This window comes from Erigeron canadensis, chromosome 9 (genome assembly GCF_010389155.1).
Source record: "Erigeron canadensis isolate Cc75 chromosome 9, C_canadensis_v1, whole genome shotgun sequence".
In the NCBI taxonomy this organism is placed as follows: domain Eukaryota; kingdom Viridiplantae; phylum Streptophyta; class Magnoliopsida; order Asterales; family Asteraceae; genus Erigeron; species Erigeron canadensis.
In genome coordinates, this window is record NC_057769.1 from 33,161,657 (window position 1) to 33,187,883 (window position 26,227).

The following is a 26,227-nucleotide window of genomic DNA, read 5'->3' on the forward strand; positions in this document are numbered from 1 at the left end:
GTGAACGGAAAGTGACCTGAGAATTCTCCTAATTATGAGATGAAGACATGCGACAAATTCAGAAGGCAAAATTAAGAAAGATAATTAATGGAGACCACATATCATTTTTTTTGTATTTTTTTAAAGGATTTTTAAACTAATTTTTAAAATGATTTATCATTTTCCACTTAATATATCACATTCCGTTCACTTTATTCTTCTAATAAAGTGGACAAAGCAAGCAAAAATATATAGGAAGTTTCATTTAGCTAGATGGTTGCATATTTGGACTTTGGTCAAACACTCAAAGAGAAATTCTAATTCGAGTCTGGGTACGTTGTTATACTTGGGGCGTGTGTCCAGATGCAATTTCTTTTCAATCTTGTATGTAATATGTATGTTGTGTTATATGCAATTTCTTTGGAACAAGTATAATAGGTGGCGAAAAACGACTCCCAAGTCATGGAACAAGCTCGAAAGGCATACCATGTTGAAACTTGACAAAAGTTTACAATGTAAGATGCTTGGTTGGTTTTGAAATATAAACAAAAGTTTTTCATGGATTTGATCATTTAAGCAAAATGTAGTCTTCTTTTAAATCTTGAATTGTTCAAATAATGGCATCCTTGACTTGTGCTATTACAAGACAAATGTGATTGGCACCGTAAAAATGCTAGGACTTGCCAAAAGAATCAATGCAAGGTTACAAGTACAAGTGAGGTTTATGGAGACCCTCTTGGGGATACTCAAAAGGAATCGTATTGGGGACATGTGAATCCGATAGGTGTTAGAAGTTGTTAAGATAAAGGGAAAAGAACAGCTGAAACATTAATGATGGACTACTTTCGAAACGAAGGTGTTGAGGTGATTTTGTGCAAAGCAATTATAGAGCTTTTGTATTTTGTTACACTCCTGCCTTTAAAAACCTTTGATATGATAAAATACTAGCAAAGAGGCCGGTTGTTGCCGGAGAGGAGGTTTCAGTTGCCATTGACGGGGAGGAGGTTTCAGTTGCTGTTGACGGGGAGGAGGATTCCGTTGTTGTCGACAGAGATGAGGTTTCTGTTGGTGTCGACGGAGAGGAGGTTTCTGTTGGTGTCAACGGAGAGGAGGTTTCTATTGCTATCGACGAAGAGGAGGTTTATGTTGCTGTTGACAGAGAGGAGGTTTCTGTTGCTGTCGATAGGGAGGAGGTTTATGTTGCTGTCGACGGAGAGGAGGTTTTCGTTGCTGTCGACGAAGAGGAGTTTTCCGTTGCTGTCGACGGAGAGGAGGTTTATGTTACCATCGCGGAGTGGAAGTTTTTGGTGTTGACGGATATGAGGTTTCTGTTGCTGTCGACGGAGAGGAGGTTTATGTTGTTGTCGACGGAGAGGAGGTTTCTGTTGCTGTCGGCGGAGAGGAGGTTTCTGTTGCTGTCGACGGAGAGGAGGTTTCTGTTGTTGTTGACAGGGAGGAGGTTTATGTTGTTGTCGACGGAGAGGAGGTTTCCGTTGCTGTCGATAGAGAGAAGGTTTCTGTTACCGTCGCGGAGAGGAGGTTTTTGCTGTTGACGGATATGAGGTTTCTGTTGCTGTCGACGGAGAGGAGGTTTCTGTTGTTGTCGACGGAGATGAGGTTTCTGTTGCTGTCGACGAAAAGGAGGTTTCTGTTGCTGTTGTTGAAGAGGATTCTGTTGTTGCTTCGAATATAGCTCAAATCTAGGTCAGTTCGTTATGGATTTAATATTTTTACGGTTGGATCTCTGTTTCTATGATTAGTACTTGTTTTTATGGATATGGATCTGTCATTTCTATGATTAGTAATTGTGTGTATGATACTTGAAAAGGAGGTTTTCGCTGTTGTCGACGGAGTGGAGGTTTCTGTTGTTGTTGACGGAGAGGAGTTTTTTGTTGCTGTCGCCGGAGATGAGGTTTTTGTTGATGTTGTTGAAGAGGATTCTGTTATTGCTTCGAATATAGCTCAAATCTAGGTCAGTTCGTTATGGATTTAATGTTTTTACGATTGGATCTCTGTTTCTATGATTAGTACTTGTTTTTATGGATATGGATATGTGGTTTCTATGATTAGTAATTGTGTGTATAATACTTGAAGTTTGGATCGTTTTGGTTGATTCCAATATTTGGTTTTACGATAGATCTGTTTGTTTGATACTTAATTGGATGATATAATGATTTTGATTTTGTGATTTGTATATATGATTTGTATATTGTGAGTTTATCGAGAGAGAGAGAGAGTGGGAGAGAGGGAGGGGGTGGGAGGGTTTGTGGAAGCTTTTTGCCGGAAATTATTATTTTAGAATGACGTCCGTACAATCATTATCGGAAAATTAAAGTAATGTATATATAGTGACGTCTGTACGTGTTGTAAATATATTTTTTACTTCTTATCTCGAAAAATGAGTTGTTATCTTGTCAGAGAGAGAGAGGGGTGGGGGGAGGGAGGGAGGGTTTGTGGAAGCTTTTTGCCGGATAAACCAAAAACCCGTCAGAAAATTATTATCTGTGACATCCGTACAATCATTATCGGAAAAGTATTGTATATATAGTTAGGTCCATACGTGCTATAAATATATATTTTTTCTTTTTATCTAGAAAAGTGAGTTGTGTACTTGTGAGAGAGATAGAGAGACGAGTGTAAAAATGGTGGCCGGAAAAATAAACAAACCATCGGAGAAGTGGTAAATATTAAATCAAATAAATAACTCAGTAATTTTCAAAAAAATAAGTAACTCGGTAATATTTTAACCCACTTACAACGTTGTTCTTGGCAACAAACGTCGTTTTTAACCCACTTACCACTTTGATTTTGCTTTCACACATCATACCACAACACGATTATGTTCAGGTTCAGGGTTTATTTGGGTCCACTAGTTATTTTAACTATTTTTTTCATGATCACATTTTAATATGGCTCCTGATTTAAGGAAAAAAAAAGATATATAAGGAAAAAAAAAGATATATAAAGAAAAAAATAAATATATAAATAGATAGATATATAAGGAAAAAAAAAAAGAAAACAAGATCTAGCATAAAATAGCAAGTAGTATTGTTTCCTTATCTTCTCCGACCAGCCAAGTCTACTTAAGCTCCACTCATTTCCTCCATATTACTCGTAAATTTCTTTAATTCCAGCATGTGTTGTCCTTAACCGGTTTCGTGTTAGAGATCTTATTTGCTGAACAAACTTAAATCCTCCATAAGGAACCTCTATTACCTATTTTGTAAGTCAATAAGGTGCGACAAAGTGAGTAACACCCGATACTACTGTCTTCCACGCAGGTGTGTGCCTAAATGAGGGGCAAAAGAGGGTTAATGCCCCCTTCAAAATTCAAAATTTGTTATATATTTTTAAATTTCTGATGGATTTTAAAAGTTATCTTATAGATTTTTAACATTTTGCCATCTTTTAGATTTATATTTCATGGATTTTTTAATTTTGTCCCTTACAAGATTTTTTTTTCTGGTACCGTCTCTGCTTCCACGTGTTATGATTTCTAATAAATAATAATACTGTTTACGACCGTTAATGTGGTTGATTGAGATGTAGACAATTACCTCTACTTAAGTACTTAACGTAGCGATACCGCTTTCTGTTTCTCCTTAAGATACTTGATGTAGAGATGTTAACTACTAACTACTAATTTGATGTTAAAAAAAACTTATATATTCATAAAGGTGAGAAATAAACCCATGAGATAGAAAAAAAAGCCAAAAAGGTCCCGTTAACTACTTGATCTAATATGAACGGTGAGATTCACATGGGTTAAATGAATAGCAAATGTTAAAATTTTGTTTACAACGGTAAATTTCAAAGGCAATAGGATAGCTCTATACTAAAAAACATGTTATTGAGAGGATGGTGAACGAAAATGTAAACGGTGTGATCAAAGAGATTCTATGTTTTTGATGGCCCAAAATGGGTAGCAATGATGAGAGCCAAAATACGGCGCATAAATCATGTCACGTGACCATACACACCGCTTTATTGTGATATGATATGCAACTAGATTTGAATCCCGCGTAAAACGCAAGCTTTTTAATATAAACTTTTGTATTTATTTTCGATTAGGTGATAAAAACGACACTCGTAAAATTAGAATTTGCATATGGAGAACCATGGTTGAAGAGGTTTAGCGGAATTTTGACAATTGCTTAAGTTTATGGTGATTGTTGTTTTTATATGTGTAGTTATACCTCAACTTACCCTTCTTTATTTGTTCACGTAAAAAGACGGCTTATAATTTTGTATCCGACACCTATTTTGTTTGTATTTAAACTGTTTATCTTTCTTTACATGCTAAGGACATTACATTGTTATTTTACAAAATTAACATATGCTCAAGTAATTTGACATAATTATAAGCGGTCAAAAAAACCAGTCCGTATTTACTAAGTTTTTTTTAACAAAACTGATTATGTATACCTTTTTTTATTACACCTATAAAGTTATAAAACTGATTATGTATAATTTGACATAATAAAACTGATGGTTGGGCCAAAAATATATACTTTTTAATAGCGTATAATATCAATATTACACAAATATAACAAGTAAATAAAAGTCCACTGTCTTTGTTTTTTAGACAAATAAGAGTCCATTTTCTAAAATTTATATTAGATCATCACATCAAAATTTTTTATCATTCATATGTTCTTTACTTTATTGTAAAACGGTTAGAGTTAAATTAAAAAAAAAAAAAAAGACACTGTCTTCACCTCTCCAATTACTTGTTCCGGCCTCGAGTGAGTCTGTTTAAAACTTCCGTCGTGTTTTGACATACTCCTCTTCCACGTAACTTTCATGAATATTGAACATATCAAACTTGTAATACCTGCCATTTGAGTCGGTAAATGTTACGGGACTAATAAATTGGAATAAGTCAAATTTTGAGCTACGTGAACTTTGGTGAATAAAATTTAGGCATGCGAATAGTTGCTGGAAACGTTTTCAATATATAGTTATTGCGTGAACAAAATATTTGAACGAGTCTAGAGTCATAAAATTTAGCTAAACGAATCACTTTTCGGGAAAAATTAGAGCTAGCCGCGAGAGTGTTTTGGTGAAAACAAAACCCTTCCACCAATTCTTTCCCTTCTCCCAATATCTATATTTATATTTACACTATATTATAAAGCAAATAAGATTTTATTAAATTTTAAATTTCAACTTTTAACAATTAATTTCAACAACTCATCAAAATCACATTATATAAATAACCTAAACTACTCGCCGCTGACTACCACCAATAATTGCTCACCACTACCGCCACCACCGTCAATCGTTGCGCACCACCATTACCTGTGCCATCACCCACCGCCATTACATTGCCATCACACAGCCGGCACCCCACCGTCGTTGTCATTACACCGTCTCATCACAAGGGTTCTAGTAATCCATAAATAAGGTGTCTTAAAATTTTGAATGTTTTTAGAATTTATGGGCAACCCCTTTCTCTTTCTAAAAAATGTCTTGGTGTTTTTTATTTTGTCATTTGACTTCATTCACTCCATTATACATTTCTACCTAATATACTTATAATACCTTTTTATAAAATAAATTACTCCACACCGTAGCTGCAACCATATCATAGCTGCATCCTGGAAACATCCTTCTAATCAATTATAAATATATACTACGCATTAATATTATATCTCTACACATCTCTACTCATCTCCCGTAGTTTGTAACATTGACCATCCATGCATAATTCATATAACTTCAAGAAACCTATGCGATTACATTACAATTACAAACCATATAGTTTCAATAAAAACTGTTCATCAAGTTATTGTGCAAAAGTTTTATTTATAAAAGTTATGGAATAAGCTTTTATTCCGATAGTAAAAACCATTTAAAAGACTTTTTTTTTACCAAAAAAATCATTACTTAGCAAATATATAGATGAGAGAGAGTGTTTATTTTCATATCTACTCCAATGGTAAAAAACCTTTTGAAGATTTTTTTTATTTTTTACCAAAAAAAGGCTTTTGATTAAGTTATCGTTGGAGTAAGCTTTCACACTTTTGGATACTAGTTGTTATTACAATTACATTACAAACCATATCTACAGTCTATTATTTATCCATAATACAAAAAAATATTTAAAAAATAGTATGTGAGAGGCTTTTCATTTGGATGGATACGTGACAACTCCACAATTACTTTTCCCATAAATATGTAAGGAGGAAGTGAAGATGGTGCTGTTATACACTTAAATTGGGTAAAATTCCTCTCACAAATTAATTTTTTAATCCATATATAAAAAACATGGGAGTCAATTATTTATTCATTATAAGCACCCCCTACACTTTTTTCATTTATAATTTACTTCTTTCAATAACGTAATGTGATCAGTAATCACTTGTTAAAAATCTTTACTTACCAAAAAAATGTAAGAAGTAAACTTCATTTAAAGAAAGCAATGAGAAAAAGGAAGAAAAAAGGAGGACCACCTTGAATTTTTTCACTATGGATTAGTCGACCGTGTTTTTTCCACACTACCAGGACACCGCGGTTGTAATGGAACGACACAAGGTTGCCGGAATCGTTTCTTTCTGGAGTCACAACACCTTATCCCGTTACAAACATTTTTATTCTCTGCAAGAATACAAATCCATCGGTCATGAGAGCCTTAAAGCAATGGTCACGTGCCAGGTCATTTAAATTCTTCCAATCGAGCATCCATGCAGACATGCAGTCTTGTTGTTTGTTTGTGGCCCAATGTTCAAATTAGGCCCATCATTGGCATCAGCCCAACTGCCCAAGTGACCCCGATGTCGTTTTTTATAAATATACCCCTCAAAAATCAAGTTTGAATCTTGACCTTTAATTTTAATATAATGGTTGAGAGTCTTTAACTTTACCTATAAAATTCAATGAACTTTAAAAGATCCTTATCCTCGTAGCTCTTCTTAAAACCAAAATTAATACAAGCTTAATTTTGTTTGTGTTCATTCCTTAAAACTTTTTTTTTAAAAGGTCAAGTTAGACAATGTCGGTTGCTGGGTACGTTGTACGCAACGCCCCAATGGCTAAAGGTGCACACTAATCCAACCCAGACACACGAAGTATCTAGTCCTCTTAACTTTACGTCCCGGGAAACACCCACCGCCCAAAAGACCACTAGCAGTAAAATCCGGTTGCTCTTATCGATATCTAAACATTAATCTCTGTTCATTTTCATTCGTGAATGACACGAACGAACTACATATAAACTAATATATAGCTAGAAATTTTACTAGTAAATTGAACATTGGGCAAATTTTACAAGGCTAGATATGAAAATGTTGTTTTCATTTATTAGTTACCAATAATTCATTGAGGGTATTTGTGTACTTTTTTTTTTTTTTTTTTGAACATTTGTGTACTTTTTCTTTGAGTGAGAGTTCTAAATGCTTTCCACATGACATCACAACTCATTTATGATAGATTTACTATCATCCGTTTTATGCGGGGCTCAATAATTAAGAAAGACATTCATCAGAGAAAAACACGAATTAATATAAGCATCATAGATTATAACTGACTACGGGATGTGGCCGATGTAAAGAAGGATTTTATCGATTAGGTGGTGATTGGTGAACAGAGGGACATTCTCCAGGTCATTGAACCCAAAAAATCAAATCAAAACACCAGTTTTGTGTGGTTCAGTAGAGTTCTTGATATCAAATCATGAAGGGGCTGAACAGAAAGAGTCCCATTTCGTATTCAAGCAAATCTTAATTCATTGCCATTATACTAAACCAACCTATATATTACGGAGTAATCTGATGTACATAATAATAAAAGGGATACCACTGTTACTTTATAAATGAATCAATATCTACCTTGTTTGTAATCCTATTTAGAGTACACTTATGATTGATGGGATTTGAACAGTTTCACCCCGAGTTGTCTTAACTAAAGTCGCTTTACAAACAGAAACCAACTGATTGGTTTAACACATGAGTCAATCCTTGACACCATGCTGTCATAACTATACCAGTAAGGACGCGAAAAAAACCGAGAGCTTGATAGTAAACCAAAAACTCGATCCATCACTCACAATATATACTCATGAATGATGCCTACCAATGTTAACTACGATGAATCTACCAATGAAGATAGCTTAACAAGAATCTTTTCAGTGTGAAAAACTACTACAAGTCGACATCTGGCAATGGCACTCTCCAGTAATTCCATGAGTTATAATCTTCCTGCAAAGAGTACCCAAATCAACTGCTTGCATTATAAAGAACTAAAAGTTTTTCTTGAGTCAGGAATTTGACATGAGTCATACCTGCTCAACCATTGATGTCGGGGGGAACATGTCGTTGACTAACGTGTGCAAAGAGGTGTAAGACTTCCCCTTCATGTCCATACGATGACTAATGGCTACCTCACCCTGCCAGTTCATTTCAAATGAGAATTAGTGTCAAATATAATTTGACCAAACTGCCCTTGCTCAAGTTCTAACTTCCTGACCGGCCAAAAGCCAACAAAATAGTCATTTTGCAGTTCGCTGATTTGTCTTCGCACCCTTTTTTAGAGGTGGAAAATAGGCAAAGTCCAATGGGTTGGGTAATTTTTCAAAATGATTTGGGTCAAAACAAGTAGTTTTTATGCCACGTCGGGTTTGGATTAAACACTTTGTCCAGAGACATCCAAATAATATATACTTATATAGTTAATTAATGTATTAGTCTTAGATATGATTACAAAACTTAAAACTAGATTATTTTAGTTTCAATAATATGCTAATTTAGACACAAAAAGGAGGTTTTATGCGCTAAAAACCAACTTGATTTTTGAGTTTTGTTCAGTTTCTTTTTTTAGTAGTTCTTTCGTTTTAATCATTTCACCCGTTAAAAATTAAAATAGCCCTAAAAAATACCCATTCATGAGTAGATGAGAAAACTTTCCAACTAGAACTCGAATGCATGGATCCTAGTTTTCACTAGCTATTTTGTAAGACAAGAAACAAATACCTTAGGGTTAATTATGAAGATTTTGCCCTTTGGAATCCCTATTTTTCTGTAACTAAGCTCATCAGTGTCTCTGTTCCCGAAACCCGCATAAAACGGATTGTAATCAGATGGGAAAAGAGCTTTGATGTCCTGCAGAAAACATTCAAACATTGCAACTTAAACAACATAACCAAATCAGAGCTAAAGGAAGATATTCGTTCGATTCATTATACTTACTTCTAGACACGCAATCTTGAATTCATGAGGTGCTCTTCTAATAACTGCCACAGCAAGGAAACAAACAAGTATCACAGTTTACACAGTGCATAACAAATCAAAATCGACTCCTGGGATTTTATTAATGTGTGTGACCAGCTCATTCTGACCAAGTTAATTGTCATAAGCAACTCACCTTCACGAAACAATGATGGAAATAAGCCATCAGGTGAAATGACGACCGGCCCATTGGGTAAAGCTTTCCCGTCCTGTAAAAATCATATGTTTGATGAATCATATGTCCGGCGCAATTTGATGTTTTCAAATAGTAACTATGACATGAATCTTTTTGTGACACATAACCAAGTCATCTGGAACTACAAGATTTTGACTAGTGTTGAAGTATCTATAAGTAACTTTCAGCAATGAACAACATGAGATGTCTAGTGATAGCATAGGCATACAAATATGGAAATTTTATCAACCAACTCTGACAGTCTGACCCCATTTAACGTTTTCCTATCAGCCATACCTTTTAGTCATCAATAAATCAACGACTTGCAACGTTTGAACACATGACCTTCCTTATGTTTGACTTGTTGCATAGCTTTTCAATGATGTGTTTGAATACAAGTAAATAGGTTAATTACACCCTAACTGTGATATAATAGATTTTTGATTCAAATTAACATTGTCAATATTTTGTTAGTTGTTACTATTAGTATATAGGAGTAAAGGCTTTAAACTCGTCTATATTAAAATGAAATATTTTTTAAGCAGTTCCATTCAATCCAAAACCACCTGAATGCCACTTATGGATGGGAAGCCAAAACAATTAAAAAATGTATAATGTGGAGAATCTAAACCGTAACAAATATCTACAAATCCGGAACTGTATGCCCGACTAGTCATCAAAACATATAAAGGAGCGCATTGAGTACCTGCTTGAGATTAAGGAGAAAACTTCTCGTGAGATATGCTTGAACAATTGCACGTGCACTTAGAAACAATAATTGATATCCGTTTTCCTGCAAGTTAGTAAAAAAAATCAAAATATGCTATACCTCAATGCAAAGAATAAATGGGTCCCATTTGGGATACAATTTGTTCTCTAGCAAGTCAAATTGGTAAACTTTCTGAGAGCAGGACAAAGAACATTCAAAATTTCTTTGTAATCATGATCCATTTTAATAACATACATATTGGAGTATTATTATGGAAAAGTTATATATTTAATACATTGCTTATATATAAAATTTAATAAGAAAGAGACTACAACATTTTTTGAGTCAATTCTGACTTTCCTGGCCCATAGTCATCCATCCGAAAATATTTTTACACATTCAAAATACCTTAATTGCAGAGAAGAGCCGGGCTACCCCAGATTGAGTCCAATCTTTCCCTACTAAAGGCATAAACTGACCAAGAACATCAGACCTGCAAGACACGATATAACATTGAGACAGTGGCATAATAGCGATTAATGTAAGAACATAGAAACCCTGCATCAATAACCATGAAAAGCTATACACCTGGCGTTACTTAAGTTTTTATTTAATGTCCCTATCTAGTGGTTACTGAAGTCTGAAGTAAATAGAAGTTGTTAAACACTTTAAAATCAAAATGTATACATATCAGAAATTCAACAAGCAGAAGCACATCTAAACATTATATCCAATAGTCAATTTTAATTAAGTTGATTATCATATTTCGATTATACAATATCATAGAATCACATCCTCAATAGATCTTACTTTGTTATCGTCCCATCAACATCTGATATCACAATTCTTGCATTCCACTTCCACAAGTATATATGAGCATCAACCTACAATGATTATTAGCAAATTATGCATAATGAGCAGGAATTGAAGCATAGAAGATAACTTTAGAAAATATAAAAACATACCTTTTGAACTCCTAACATTCTGGTCGAAAAAATAAATGACACCATGTTCTGCCCATCTTTTAAATTTAATGATGATATTTGCTCACTAGTGGGAACTTGTGTCCTTAGAAATTGCTTCTGGGGGGATTGGGATGATGTCGGAGACGCTTCTACGGGTTGTGGGGAGTCAAAAACCGATTCCGAGTCGAGAAAAACATCTTCACCCGAAAGATTACTAGTATTATGGTCAAGTGTCTTAGTTCTTCTAAAGGCAATGGGCCAAAGCCTCCATCTACGGCCAGATGGAGTTGTTGGAATCCCGGAGTCACCATTGGGCCCACTCCACACCACAGGAATCGCATCTGTGGGATCGGCATGCATTTCTAACCCATATACAGCCACCCCAAGAACAATATGAGCAGCTTTTTCCCATGTAAAGTATTTATCTTCAATTCTGACTATTAAGCTGTCATTTTTAATAATCGATGCAGCAGAAATTCTAAATTCTTCCTCGGGTATTCGGTGGGCGTTAAACGTTTCAGAAGCAGTACTCAACCCCATACCAGGACGTAGCAAGTTCCCACAAAGAGATATCTCTATCCCTGTAACATCCATGAAATTACATTGAACCATGTTAGATATCATCAACAGACGATACTAAATTTACTTAATTACCTATGGAATACCTAACTTGGTAAAAATATTCAGGGAAGATCCTTCCTATATTTACCTATTTACCTGTGGCAAGTAACGAGATACTGGTGGGTTTGAATGTGGTCGACGAGTTTTCTGAAGTTTAATTAAGGGTATATGTTCCTCAATCAATGACCAAACCCAAACCAGCCCGCAGTTAGCTAATGTGTATTTCTTGATTTAGGAATTTGATTATTAATCCGAAAAACTAGCATAAACAGAAACGTGTCCAATGGGCCAGTAAAAACCGATCAAAACTCAGCAAAGTGTAACTTCAAATTTCATAACTTTCTGATCGTTTTATTCCAAAAACCATATTACTCTTGAAATACTATTAGACATTGTAACCATATCTAATGCACTACCTATTTATAATGCAATATTCATTTTTGGCAAAAAGTGTGTCGGGCAACTCAATCCATTTTAACCAGTTACTTGTAATTCCATTTAATACAGAATCACTTACTTGTCGGTCTTGATCTATTGAACTTTTCATTATCATCAGAATACAGTTGAGACTCCTCAGTTACACAGATGGTGGACTCATCTCTACTTTCTGATCCTTTTGGACTATTTTCGATCCTTTCAGATTCTTCATGATCTTGATTACTAACAATAGCAACATCTGAATGTGTTTGTTCAATATCCAGTAAATTCACCAGAGTAGACTCGGTTTCATCCTCTAACTTAACAGATTCGGCATCTTCAACCCCTACAATTTCTTCACGATCTTGATTACTAAGAATTGCAACATCAGAAAGTTTCTGTTCCATATCCTGCGAAGTCACACCTGTAGACGCAGTTTCAGCCTTTGACTTCAAGGACTCGACATTTTCAGCCCCTTCACATTCATTGCCTACTTGTAATTCTTCAACACCTACTTCACATTCTCCGCCATCTTCTAGCTTTCCCAAATCATTTAATGCCAAACAGCTCTTAAAAACATCCTCTTTCTTTGTATCACTTGGTGTATCTTCAGCGACACTTTTTATAGATAATTCCCGCTCTAGGTTCACTACATTCCGAGTTTCGGTACCTTTATCTTTTGATATGTTGAAATCACTTAAATATTGAGCCCAAGTAGATTCATTGCTTAAATCCAGATCACCTTCAAATTCAGGTCCTTCCATAGGTCCCAAATGAAACTGCGGTGTGCTCAGTTGCACATTTTCTGTATTTTGCTCCATCGATGTTATCGGAGCTGACAAAATTTGACCATCAATGCTGAACAAAACCACCTCTGAACTTGTTGATTCCAAATCACCTTCTAAATTATCATAACGATTAGATCCAAAATCAGACAACTCAATTGACCCATCTAACGATTGGGTCTGTTCATCTTGAAATTCATAAAATCTTTTTTCACTATCAGATTCTGTACTCTCTGCATGTTCATCTTGAAACTGAACCTCGGCATTATTTTTTTTCTCAGGGGCAAAATCATCTTCTCTAGCACCTTTGACATCAATATCCTTCTCGGGGACAACTTCTTTAATGAAGTAAGCTTCACCCGAATTATCAAGATACATATGGAAATCAGCTACTACACCATTTACTTCTATTTTTACAATTTTTTCCGCCCCTTTAAGCACACCCTGAAACTTCCCAAACCTAACATACCAAGGCGTACTTCTAAAAGACCCATCTTGTTGTTGGACAACAATTATGTCAACTGCACCACCAAACGGATGAAACGGGGTGGCAACGGAATATACACTTTGAGAAAGGTAACTTCCGACTCTACTAATCATCTGGTCTTTTCTTGCTCAAAACTTAATACCGAAATAACTCTTGAATCTTGATTTCGGTTTTTCAAAGAAAAAATCGTCAAAAGTGTTGACCATCAACCACAAGATAAACCACCCAAAAAGAATATCTTTCCAAATTCAAATAAATAGTCTCAAAAACCAATTCAGATTATTCAGAAAACTGTCAAGATCAAGACTTCTGCACACAAAACAAATTTCTGAAATAAATATATGATCTTTAACAAACTTATCAATTGAAGTTACTTACATATACATACATGATACATATATAATATGATCAAATAACACAAAATTTAAGCCCTAAAACAAGAACTTTAGTTGATTGGCTCTAATATCTAAAGATACCAACTTCAAAAACAATCTTTTTTTTAAAAAAAAAAAAAATCTCAATAATGCAAGAAACATTAAAAAACAAACATATAATAAATCAAACAACACACATTCCAACTTAAATTATAACCCACTAAAATAAAAATCTAAACTTTATTAAATTCAACTAACAAACAAACAATAAATCAATAAAGATCTTATAAATTAAAAAAAATCAAGAAACCCATATTGAAAACTGTTGACTTACATAATTTTACTTTAAAAAATCAACTCCAAATCAAGTAGCTTGCTTTCTTGATTTCTTTCTGTAAGCAAGTGTTTTTGAGTTGGTACAGAGATACAGGGCGATGTTATCTAAGATATTATTTTGTATTTTTATATATATATTTTTGTGTGTGTAAAGTGTTTTTAAAATAAAGAAATGGCTTCAAGTTTGGACTTTGTGTTGTTGAGTGTCGGAATTGGGATTTCTTGAGATGGTATTAAATTGACTCAAGGATTTTTGTACGAGTATATATATAGTCAAATGTTAATGGGCCTCAAAAATTGGTGGAAATTACAAAAATAGTTGGGGGGATTTTGGTAAATTTTGGATGGAATATTCTTGAGGATTTTGTGTGTTACTCGTAATTTTTTCTTCATTTTTTTCTTCTCTCTTGACGATTCTAGAAAACGATTTTAGTATGCTTACCTTTCTTGAATAGCTGTATCAAGTTATTGTGAAATCAAAAGGTTTTTTAAAACAAAAAAAAAAAAATTATAGGTTCATTTTGTAATGAATCATGTAGATATTTATGGAGTATAACGAATTATTTGAATGTTTATTATATGTATGTAACTCATATTCTATTAAATCAATATATTGGATGATAGGTTATATGATTAGTTGGTTACCACTTCAATTTGACTAGCTACACATGCATAAAACATACACACTAATACAAAAAAGTCAAAAACAAGTATTGTTCTTTTTTTTTTCTTCCTGTGACCATTTTGCCTCCCAAAACCACCACCAAACGTCACCATTACCTACCATCACGATGACCTTCACATGTTACGCATCTTAAGAGTTAACTACTCCACGGCCGAAAGGACTACTAGACTATAATAGTAGTTGAGTGCTCCTTGTTATTCGGATCTTGACCGGGTCCGAGCTTCCCAAGCTCTATGCTGTTGGGGAACTCGCCGCCTCCTTGTCCTGGAGGCTCTCCGACCGGGGAGGGGCTTGCTATCGCCACAACCATCAGGAACCACCAAAACCCCATCCCACTAAAACCTACCAACATCACAATTGCCCACCAACACCACCCCTTCGTACACCCTCTCCACCTCATACAATATATTGTCGTCGGCCTACACCACCAACTCCTTATACATATCATTTTGTAATGGGAAAAAAAGAAATTGGATGTGAATATATATAAATATAAGCTTCTTTCAATCTATATATTCAAAGAGGGGAATAGAAATCATAAACAAACAATACATATACATATTTTTATGTAGATGAATTGATGAATACACATTAATTATTTGAACTTGGAAGTCTACTGCATTGTCATATATTGTGCATATAGTCTTAATTAGAGGTAGATAGATATTAATGATGGTATTTTTTTATTTTTGAAAGGTATATAATTAGCAACTACGAAATACTATAATACACTTGTATTGTATCCCATTGGTCAGTATTCTCCATTAAAATAAAATGTTAACCATTTATATTGTGAAAGAAATATACTATATATGTTAAAAAGAATCAAGTCATATAAATGATGGTTCTATTAATTAGTTGTTCAGCCTTCGGTTACAATCCCATCACTTTCAACAAATTTTCTTATATCATCGTAGCAAAAGAGAGAAACATTTAATTAGCTCGCTTGGAAACAACATCTCTTATAACGCAACGTCATAGTAAATAGCCATCCCAAAAAAAACTCCATAGTAAATAATAACAATATAAAAAATGAAATAAGGTTCGAATCCCTATTCCTCAACTTTGAGATATAGGTAGTCTTTCTATGAAGTCTTGGCTTGGATACATCCAAGTTCAAGTATGAGGGGGCAGAGTTTACCCATATTAGTCGTCGTGTCTTCGGGGAATTAGTAGGGTACTTCGAGGGAGCTATCTAGTGTGGACCCAGTTAAGACAACGTATACTAGACATCTTGCTGTCAAATCACAACACGAAGTTTCAAGCGAAATTCATCTTTCAAAAGAAATAAATAAAAGATAAATATGAACAATATGTAAGTATGTTGTCGTATCGTAAATTAAGGAATAGGTGATAACTTCTATACTCTATCAAGCAAAGACATATTACCTTGATAACTTATTTTGCTCCTAAGCATTTTTGCACATTTACGAATACTAAATTTCCAAAATGCAACTTTAGATATAGAATTGAAGTTCATTCATAACATTACATTCCTTCATAAATGTAAGTAACTGCCCTATCATACGTAAATATATAATAAACTATCAAAATGTAAGGTTCGATTTTGTTAGGTTATAAACACCGGCATTTATGTTACTCGTTATGGAAGGAGTTCAACAAGGAATAAACTTATAATTATTGGCCTGACACCAAATTTTATTAACATGGATAAATAAATGATATAAACCATAGTGAATATGAATGCCGAAAGAAACATATTAGTATCACTTAATTGGAACAACATAATTACATAAAGACTAACGAAACAATAGTATAATCTAAAGCGAAAAAAAAAAAAAAAAAACAAATAGTGATTCACAGCCTGAATACTTGTTGCCAGCAGATCAAATAATGGTTTTAGTATATCTGTGGACTCCTGACACAATTTTCATTGGTATCAACATACCAACAAAAATTTAGTTCAAAAACCATATACATTTGTAGAGTTTTCTATCACGTCTTTCATCAATGCAAGTTAGTAAAAGATATAAGCTAGACTCCTCATTAGTAACTGGCTGAAGTGCGACATTTCTAATGACCAACCTAATCGTATTTTATCTTGGTGTGATAATTTTAATATCTTGGCTGCTAATCGTTACAAAGTTGAAGCCATTAAGTTCACTTAGGGAGGACGGAGTGGTTAGGCATAGGACCGGTACCGGTGTGAACACCACCCCGAACTACCGGTACCGGTAGGGAGGGGAGCACTTTGGGCACCATGGTGCCGGTTTGGGTACCTATTGTTTTGACCGTTGCAGCCTTAAAAAAAAAAAACAAAGGGACCCACCTGCAACGTCTCTTTCTCCTCTCTCTTTCTTCTTTCTTTCTTTCTTCTTTCTTTTCTTTCTTTTCTTTCTGCCGATTTGATCCTCCTTTTTTTTCTCTTTGAACTCACAAAACACACACACAAATAACACATACATATATTTATATTTTCGTAATCATGAACCCTTTCTTCAACAATCCTTTATTTCTTGATAATCACGGCCCAACACCCCCAAATTTCCAATCGGATTCGAGTTCATCCGACGAGACGGACTGTTATATTAATCTATTCACAATGGCGCATTATGCGATTCAACAAGATGTCCGCGATACTGCCTCCTCTTCAAGAACGTATACAAGACGGGACGATCGTGGTGAGTCTCACAACCGTCTTTTTCGAGATTACTTTGCCGAGGAACCGAAATTTAATGAGACTTTTTTTAGAAAACGGTTTCGTATGAGTAGACGGTTGTTTGTGAAGATAGCTTCAGATTTGGAAAACAATTTTAGTTTTTTTAAGAGGAAGATCGACGCGCGTGGTAGATGGGGGTTTTCGGCTTTACAGAGATGCACATCTGCAGTTCGTCAGTTAGGCTATGGTAGTAATCCCGATAGTTTAGATGATTACCTAAATATGTCGGAAAGATCGTCACGTGAAACCCTTAATGCTTTTTGTGATGGAGTCATTAAGTTATATCGGCATGAATACTTGCGTAGGCCAACGCGTACTGATACGCAACGCATTCTTGATCATCATGCATCTTACCATGGTTTCCCCGGCATGTTAGGTATATCTTAACTTAATATATATATTTTTTAGTTAATAATGTATAAATGTATATATATATATATTACGTAGTTTAGTTAATAATGTATAAAAGTATATATATATATATTACGTAGTTTAGTTAATAATGTATAAATGTGTATATATATATATATATATATATATATTACGTAGTTTAGTTAATAATGTATAAATGTTTATAGGGAGTCTTGATTGTACACACTGGGCTTGGGATAATTGTCCAGTAGCTTGGCGTGGTCAGTACACGCGAGGTGACCATCACGGGCCGACGATATCGCTTGAAGCAGTTGCTTCACAGGATTGTTGGATTTGGCACGCATACTTTGGTGTTGCCGGTTCAAACAACGACATTAATGTGTTGAACCAATCTCCTTTGTTCAGCCCTTTTGAAGACGGCACAGCACCGTTGGTTCCTTTCACTGTAAATGGAACCGAATATCGGTACCCGTATTATCTAGTGGATGGGATCTACCCAAGATATGCGATGTTTGTGAAAACGATACAGCATCCAACCGGTGAGAAAAGGATTCGGTATGCTAAGGCACAGGAGGCTGCAAGGAAGGACGTGGAGCGAGCTTTTGGTATTATTAAAAAAAAGTGGAAAATACTTAGAGAACCGGCACGACAAATGGAATAAACCCCCATCCGTAAGATCATGTATGCGTGTTGTATTCTTCATAACATGATTTTAAAAGACGAGGACCACGCTATAAGTCCTGATTACATTCCAGATCCCCCTGTTGCGCCACAGCCATCGGATGAACGACTGTTTGAGATACAGAACCCAAACGTTCACGAGGATCTTCAGATGGATCTCATTGACCATATTCATCGCACATTTATCCCGGGCATCGATCGCTAGTTTATTTATGTATTGTGTTGTCGTTTCGTTTAATATTGTACTTTGATGTTTGGATTTGTTGTTTTATTTTGTTGTTTGTTTTATTTTTAATATTGTAGTAGTTTTAAATTATTAAATAAAATTGTTTTAGTTTTAAAAATAAATAGAAATGAAATTAAATAGAAAAGGGTGGGGAGGGGAGGGGAGGGGTGGCGAGGTACTACTAGCAAAAGGGGAGGGGAGAGGAGGAGAAGAAAAATCAGGGAGGAGTGGGGAAGCTCTCCCCCACCCTTAGTGGTGGCATATCTGAAAAAGCTAGAAATAACGCCTTTCATAATGGCGTCCATGAAACTAGTAAGGAAATATTCTACTCCATCACCTCGGTTTCTTTTATTTGGATAAATAGTCGAGACAGGAAAGCTTATATTTAGTGGGATTTATTGATCGAGACAATGCTTAGCGTTTAATCATGTCTCTCTCTTTTTTTCTTTTTTTTTTTTCTGTTTCTTTATGTCTTGTTTCCTCATAACTTATTTGTGGTCGCAACAAAAAACACCACGAAGTGAAAACCAGTGGCTCGGCCTTCGTCGGTGAGGTGTTTTTTCTTATGTCCCGTTTTCTGTACTCGGCATAAGTTGTTTTTTTTTAAAAATATTTTCAACCTTTTGCGACCTTAACAGTTAAAGTTCTAGGTAAGTCTAGAATGTGTAGTTTGTTGTATTTTTAGATATGTACCTTGACCTCTAGTGTTTTGCTAGAGGGTTTATAGTAATATGATTTTCGCCGTTCAAAAAAATATATATATATATATTTTAGAAATTTTACACTTTTTTCAATAAGCATTAATTTTCAAACTTGTTGCAAGATACTTACCGAATTAAAAAAAAGCTCGATGTATAACATTTCTAATGATAATAATGATGTATTAACAATCGAAACATCCAGTAGTTTATGAGCATATATCATTGTTTAGAAAATGCGAAAACAACACACTACCTGATGGCTGTGATTGACGGCGAGGCATGGGGTTGGTGGTGGTGGACTGGTAGCGCATTCATGTATTTTGTGTGATAGAGTTGCAATTGTGTGAGAAACGCCAATTATGTGAGGGTTGCAAATTGTGTGATAAAGGAATATAAATATGTTTATTAGAAACATGATTTTAGAACAACTTATATCACCACTTTTACAACACAATATCTCTCTCTCCCCTTTCGTGCAAACAATTCCTCATAACTTACAATTATAAACGCACATTTATAACCACCACCACTCCAAATCTCAATCAATGGCCGAAAAATCTCAAAACCAAACACCGACCCACTCCCGTTGCATCAGTCGGAAATGCATCGTTACCGGCCACTAAAGCACAAACTTGCACCCACAAACATCCATTCTACCGTCCACACTCCACACCCAACGTAGCTGCTGCTTTCTATATTTTCATGTTCTTCTCATTTTCTTGGCGGAGCCAAAAATATAATGAACTTGAAAACCGAGAACTGCTCATGTCCATGATTAAAAAATTTCCCTCTGCTTCTTTCTTTTAAACACATTTCTTCTTCGTTTCAACTCTATTTTCTTATTCTATATATAAATTTCTTCAACCCACCCACCTCCAAAACAACATAAAGAAAACCTTTTTGAATTTGCGGGTCTTGTGATTTTTTGGCTTGGTTCAGACCTGGCCGGAAAATATAATAAATGTGGAAACCGAGAACCATTTGTTTCTGGGCCAAGTCTCATATGGTTATAATAGGCAATAACAACCCAAAAAAATAACAAACAAACTTTCCTCTACTCTTCTTTCTTTAAACAGATTAACTATACTTCATCTACGTTTCTACTTCCCAACCAAGAATGACAAACAGATTTTTAAACTTCAAGGTGAAAAATTACCATACACAACCCATGGCAAGGGGAGTTGTTTATATGACAATTTCAAGATGCCGTTTGTTACATGAAACTTGAAAAGGAGAAAAATTTTATTCATTTGAAGAATTTTTTTGTAATGTATCAATTTAATTATTATTGTTTTGATAGAACAAAATTTTATTGTTTTTTCGTGTTTTGACTGAACTATGTGAACTATTCTAATCTTTCTTTTTAAGATTTTTATTAAGAACGTTTTGTAACCTACAATAAATTGAACTATATCCTAATCTCATCACAGTCTTTGACACACAAACTAAAAGCTAAACTCGGCAACTCGTTATAGTCTTCTATACACAAACTAACAAATTGATTGGTGCATACTAACATCATTTCCCATCTCTACTTGCATCAATATCATTTAGACCAGAATAAATAGACAAGGTCGTGAACAATATCATCTAATTTTTCATCATTAAGTTGCTGATTCCTCTCGTATCCTCGGCTTCAAGGTATTCTTCCTGATGTTACGCCTAAGCTTGAGCTCTTCAAGCTTCATATCTTGTTCGTCAAAAGAACATTGGTTTCTTGCATCTACATCTTCATCTATAACCCCAAATAACTAGGAACTAATTAGATCTTTCTTGTTCAAGATTAAGTTATTTGATGAAGACGTGGATGCGAGACACCGAATGTTCTTGCGAAGCAAAAAGGATGAAGCTTGAAGAGCTCAAGCTTAGGCGTAACATCAGGAATAATACTGTGAAGCCGACCGATACAAAAGGAACCAACAACTAATTTATAATGAAGAATCTAATAATAATGTGCATGGCTTTGTTTATTTGTGGTGGTGGAGATGATGTTAATGCTTTGAGTGATGGTAAGTGATATTAATATGCGTAGATCGATTTGTTTGTGTATTAAAGACTATAACGAGTTTAGCTTTTTATTTTTGTATCGAAGACTATGATGAGTTAAAGATTTAGTTCAATTTGTAGTAGGTTAAAAAACGTTCTTAATAAAAACATAATCTTAAACAAGAAAGATTAGTTCCTATAGTTCAATCAAAACATAAAGAACAATAAACTTTAGTTCAATCAAAACATTAATCAAATTGATACACTTACAGAACATTTCTTCTGATGAATGAAAAAATTTTCTTTATGAAGTTTGATGTAAGAGGAGGCCGGCAACTTGAAATTTCCATATCAATAACGTCCATTGCCATGGTATGTTTACAGTTGTTTTTCACCTTGAACTTTGAAAAATCGTTGATCATGTTTCGTTAAAAAGCGAAAACGCATAAGAGGTTAGTTAATGTGTTTAAAAAATGAAAAATAGAGAGAAAATTGTTAGTTATTATTTGGGTTGTTATTTTGTTTTAAGGATCTCTAAAATATATTATGTTTGTCAGTTAGTGATACGGATTCAAGCAAACGGAAGGCAAATACCTAGGCAAAACCCTAGCGGCAATGACGCTTGGCCAACCAAGTCCTCTTCGACGGATATCAATTCCAGCCAACCGGACGAACAAGAGATATGTTCTCAAAAAGAAAAGACTTTATTAATATTCTGCCTCCAACCAAGAGATTTCAATGTCTTAAATAGGAAAACAAAGTAACAATAAAATAAAGGAAAAGATCAGATTATATATAATCTTAACAAAACATAGAAGATACGTAATGAAATAAACTCTTTATTTGGTTGGAGTGAACCCCAAGTCTTGGGCTGATCCTTAGCCACTTTTGACGTCTGATTGTTGCAAGCCCGTCGGGTCATCTTCTGGTAAGGCTGGATCCGTATCAATTAGGGTCTTCTTTTGACAATTTAAGAATCCTTTTGTTTGATAACTTTTGACAACTTACGTTATTGATTAGCTTCATTGTTGTTTGATATGAATGTAAGTATTTAATTAATGTGATTTTAGATTTTGTAAGAAATTAAATTATGTCTTGTGGTTTTGGTGGTGGAAGGTAAAAATGATGATGAATGTATACAACTGTTTGTGTAATTGGACATCTTAATTTTGTTTGAAGAAATTAAAATAAAAAAAAGGCTTTAAAAGAAATTAGGTAAAGATGATTTGATATTGTTTGAAGGAATCAAATATGGGTGGGAAAAGATGATTTTACCCCTCACGTGTGTGACATGTGACTAAAGTTAACGATTTGTTTGTGTCTGTTAACATCAGGTATAATCATCGTGTATATTTACAAACTAGCACGATAACCGCGCAATGCGGAGGCGGTTTTGTGGCGACGTTGTAGTGGTGGGAGCGATTGTTGGTGGTGGAGGCGGCGTCAAGTGTTATAGATAATTGATGTAAAAATAATTGATCTAAACAATTAATGAAGATATTTTAAAAGATAAAGAACTGATAATTAATTTAATCACTAATGTTATTTTAAATAATTTATCATATAACATTGTAAAGAGAGAGTTGCTTTTTTTTATTCGATAGTATAAAAATATAGATAAAGGTCAAACCATTAGGACTTTAGTCAAGTCAAGATAGTATGACTTTGGTTCCAGAGATAGCGATTCGGCTATCCTTATTCCTTTACTTTGAATCAAGGTCTTTCCAGAGCAAGGGGGAAGCAAGCAAAGCTAGCCACGGATCGGAAGGGAAATAGTCTTGTAACTGAAGTAGACTACCGAACGGGTGTGGGGAAGAATCTCGCCAAAGGAACTACCTTTCTGATTCCTCTCCAATGGTTAACTCAAGGGATTCGATTCTCTTTTAGGCTAGGTAAGACCGAGAACTCGATTTCGGGTGAAGCCTTAGTAGTCGCTGGTGGTGGAGGACTTTTAGTGGTCCAATGAAGGTTGAATCTTAGGAGATTGAAGATTGAGAAAGCTTTATCTAGCAGGTAGAATTAGGAACTATAAGAAGAAGAGAAAGTCCTTATCCTTATTTATAAACGATCGATTTGCCCATAATCAGTCCTCGTGTATAGGAGAACTAAGATTAAGAAATAATGGTAGTTTGGGTATAAAAAGGTATTGAATGTCCTAAAACAAAAAAATTCAATATCTATAACACCTTATAAAACATATTAAATTTTCCTATTTTAGGAAATTCAGCACTTTTTTATACCTAAATTGTCCTTATTTCTTAATCTTAATTCTCCTATAAATCTAATCTATACTTTTATATAAATAAAACAACTCTCTCTTAAAAATTATGGAAAAATTATTTAAATACCATTAATGATCGATTAAATTACAATATCAGTCATTTATCCAAAATATCTCCATTAATCTTTTAATCAATTACCTTTACATCAATTATCAAGATCACTCGACGCCGCTTCCACCACCAACAAATTCCCTTATCACCACACCGTTGCAACTACAACCACCGCTGCATTGTGCGGGTACCGTGCTAGTGTTTTATAAGAGGTTATAAATCTCTCTTAGTAAACTAAATTTATGAGATATTTTCAGTGCAATTTCAAACATACCTCATACCTCATTTTTCAATTTACCCCACAAATCATAATATGAATATTTATTTGAAAACTATGGGAGTAATTTATTAAATTGATCAACTAAGAAGAAAATATATTCAAATAAATAGTTCGTTCATCATGCACAACACCATTTCCTTTGCCCTTTAATTCTTCTCCTTCACCACCACCCACCGCCGTCCACCACGACCACCAAAATGACGACCTCACCGTCGCCGACAACACGGCTCACCATCATCCTCATTGTCCTTTCTCTTTTCGCCTCTTCATGCATAGCCGAAATCAAATCATTAAAAATACAAACAGACAACCGTCCCATGATCCTATTCGAAAAATTTGGATTCACAAATCATGGCATTGCCTCCATCTCCATCTCATCCGTGTCCGTTACATCAATGCTCTCAGAAATCGACCCTTCACACCTTGGTTTCTTCCTCCTAACCGAAGAATCGTTACTTCAAGTCATTTCCGAGTTCCAACAAGACCCAAGGTTTTGCGTTGTTGATTCAAAATTTATAACATTATTGTTCACATTTCGTGATCTTTCACCTCCACCTCATTCGTCGTTTAATAAATCGTATCCTGTTGATAACCCTAATGATTATTTTCTTTTTTTCGCGAATTGTAATCCTGAATCTTTTGTCACAATGGACGTCCGTACCGAGTTGTATAATAATGAGGGCAATACAAGGGATTATTTATCAGCTGGATTAACTACATTACCTTTTCTATACACCATTTTCTCCCTCTCATATATGTGTTTTCTAGGATTTTGGATCGTCGAATGTATGAAAAACAAGCTATCTGTTCATCGGATTCATTTACTAATGGGCATTTTGCTTGTCATGAAATCGCTTAATTTGATATGTGCCGCGGAAGATAAACATTATGTGAAGGTTACAGGTAATTAATATAGTTCAATTTAGTCATCCGAGTGCAAAACTGATAAAAAAAAAATTAAAAAAAAAAAAGAAAGGAAGAAAGTAAACAGAAGTAATTTGATTTATGTTCGACAGGAACTCCTCATGGATGGGATGTTTTGTTTTACATGTTCCAATTTCTAAGGGTTGTCCTATTGTTTACTGTCATCATACTAATTGGCACTGGATGGTCATTTTTGAAATCATTTTTGCAAGAAAACGAAAAGAAGGTGCTGATGATTGTGATCCCTCTTCAAGTTTTCGCTAACATAGCTTCCATAGTAATAGGAGAAACCGGGCCGTTTATTAAAGATTGGGTGACTTGGAACCAAGTGTTCTTGTTGGTCGATATAGTTTGTTGCTGTGCTATCATATTCCCAATTGTGTGGTCGATTAGATCCTTGAGGGAGTCCTCCAAAACCGACGGGAAAGCAGCTAGAACTTTAGCAAAACTGACTCTTTTTAGGCAATTTTATGTTTTGGTTATTGGGTACTTGTATTTCACAAGGATTATTGTTTTCGCTTTGAAGACGATTGCAGCATATAAGCATCAATGGGTGGCTAATGCTGCTGAAGAACTAGCGAGTGTGGCATTTTATGTGGTGATGTTTTACATGTTTAGGCCGATTGCCACGAATGAGTATTTCATTATTGGTGATGAGGAAGAGGAAGCTGCAGAGGTGGTTCTTAGAGAACAAGAGTTTGAACTTTGATTAGCTTTGATATTCAGAATATTTTGCTTTGTTGTTCATATTACTTTCTAGCTGACAACGGATTCTCTTAGCAAAGTCGCCGATTATACAACTATTTATAGTCACACAGTGATGTTGGCTTGTACTCGCACCAAAAACGAACCAACCACGAGGTACTGGTGGTGGCGCAGCGGACCCACCAAGTTTTGCAATGCCTTTAAATTTCTTTGTACTTATGATGGCCTCCCCCAAAATCGGGCTTAACACGAACAAAATCTTTAGTTGTCTCCGGACCATCATCGATGTCCTTAGTGGGCTTGTATTGGGGTCTTATGGGCTAATGGCTTTTAATCTTGCTGAAACAGTGAGACCTTTTTTTTTTTCTTTTCAGAAAGCAATTTTTGGAAAGTAATAATTCCATTCACAAAATGGTGGTGGAGATTCAAAATGGAAAATACACCCTTTTGGTGTTCAACATTATAAAATTTATAATCACGGAAATCATGGAACCAATCTTATGACTAACCACTGTTGGAAAAAATTTTGCTGCTCATAACAAACCCCTCCAAAACTGAACATGTGTATGTATTTATAAATGT

At 34.8% G+C, this 26,227-nt stretch overlaps 4 protein-coding genes across 4 annotated transcripts; 3 read left to right on the forward strand and 1 right to left on the reverse strand.

The window, feature by feature from the left end:
- The first annotated feature begins 649 nt into the window (after window positions 1–649).
- LOC122583618 lies at window positions 650–1,951 on the forward strand. Its single transcript, XM_043756002.1, has 5 exons — window positions 650–737; window positions 928–1,253; window positions 1,304–1,438; window positions 1,486–1,653; window positions 1,808–1,951. The coding sequence occupies exons 1-5, from the start codon at window positions 650–652 to the stop codon at window positions 1,949–1,951; spliced, it is 861 nt and encodes a 286-aa protein (XP_043611937.1).
- A 5,803-nt stretch (window positions 1,952–7,754) lies between these two features.
- LOC122581913 (phosphatidate phosphatase PAH1) lies at window positions 7,755–14,233 on the reverse strand. Its single transcript, XM_043754231.1, has 11 exons — window positions 14,071–14,233; window positions 12,191–13,671; window positions 11,053–11,633; window positions 10,898–10,971; window positions 10,496–10,580; window positions 10,085–10,171; window positions 9,340–9,412; window positions 9,165–9,208; window positions 8,949–9,077; window positions 8,261–8,365; window positions 7,755–8,177 (listed from the first exon to the last, which is right to left on the reverse strand). Exons 2-11 carry the CDS (start codon window positions 13,473–13,475, stop codon window positions 8,121–8,123), a joined length of 2,520 nt encoding a protein of 839 aa, XP_043610166.1. The 5' UTR covers window positions 13,476–13,671; window positions 14,071–14,233; the 3' UTR covers window positions 7,755–8,120.
- Window positions 14,234–17,320: 3,087 nt separating this feature from the next.
- On the forward strand, window positions 17,321–18,695 carry LOC122583619. The gene is made up of 3 exons (XM_043756003.1): window positions 17,321–17,813; window positions 18,016–18,414; window positions 18,529–18,695. Exons 1-3 carry the CDS (start codon window positions 17,321–17,323, stop codon window positions 18,693–18,695), a joined length of 1,059 nt encoding a protein of 352 aa, XP_043611938.1.
- A 5,518-nt stretch (window positions 18,696–24,213) lies between these two features.
- On the forward strand, window positions 24,214–25,649 carry LOC122583620 (protein CANDIDATE G-PROTEIN COUPLED RECEPTOR 7-like). The gene is made up of 2 exons (XM_043756004.1): window positions 24,214–24,919; window positions 25,033–25,649. The coding sequence occupies exons 1-2, from the start codon at window positions 24,214–24,216 to the stop codon at window positions 25,647–25,649; spliced, it is 1,323 nt and encodes a 440-aa protein (XP_043611939.1).
- The last annotated feature ends 578 nt before the right edge of the window (window positions 25,650–26,227 follow it).

Excerpts from the sequence above, each read along its gene's own strand:
- LOC122583618 (XM_043756002.1), top strand. The coding sequence starts at position 650 with ATGCTAGGACTTGCCAAAAGAATCAATGCAAGGTTACAAGTACAAGTG. Across the intron at positions 738-927 it reads GGGGATACTCAAAAGGAATC|CAAAGAGGCCGGTTGTTGCC; the intron begins GTATTGGGGACA and ends ATAAAATACTAG. Across the intron at positions 1,654-1,807 it reads CTGTTGTTGAAGAGGATTCT|GAGGTTTTCGCTGTTGTCGA; the intron begins GTTGTTGCTTCG and ends ATACTTGAAAAG.
- LOC122581913 (XM_043754231.1), bottom strand. The coding sequence starts at position 13,475 with ATGATTAGTAGAGTCGGAAGTTACCTTTCTCAAAGTGTATATTCCGTT. Across the intron at positions 9,209-9,339 it reads TCCATCATTGTTTCGTGAAG|TTATTAGAAGAGCACCTCAT; the intron begins GTGAGTTGCTTA and ends TTGCTGTGGCAG. Across the intron at positions 8,178-8,260 it reads CGACATCAATGGTTGAGCAG|GAAGATTATAACTCATGGAA; the intron begins GTATGACTCATG and ends TACTCTTTGCAG.
- LOC122583619 (XM_043756003.1), top strand. The coding sequence starts at position 17,321 with ATGGCGCATTATGCGATTCAACAAGATGTCCGCGATACTGCCTCCTCT. Across the intron at positions 17,814-18,015 it reads TGGTTTCCCCGGCATGTTAG|GGAGTCTTGATTGTACACAC; the intron begins GTATATCTTAAC and ends AAATGTTTATAG. Across the intron at positions 18,415-18,528 it reads GGACGTGGAGCGAGCTTTTG|ACGAGGACCACGCTATAAGT; the intron begins GTATTATTAAAA and ends TGATTTTAAAAG.
- LOC122583620 (XM_043756004.1), top strand. The coding sequence starts at position 24,214 with ATGACGACCTCACCGTCGCCGACAACACGGCTCACCATCATCCTCATT. Across the intron at positions 24,920-25,032 it reads ACATTATGTGAAGGTTACAG|GAACTCCTCATGGATGGGAT; the intron begins GTAATTAATATA and ends TATGTTCGACAG.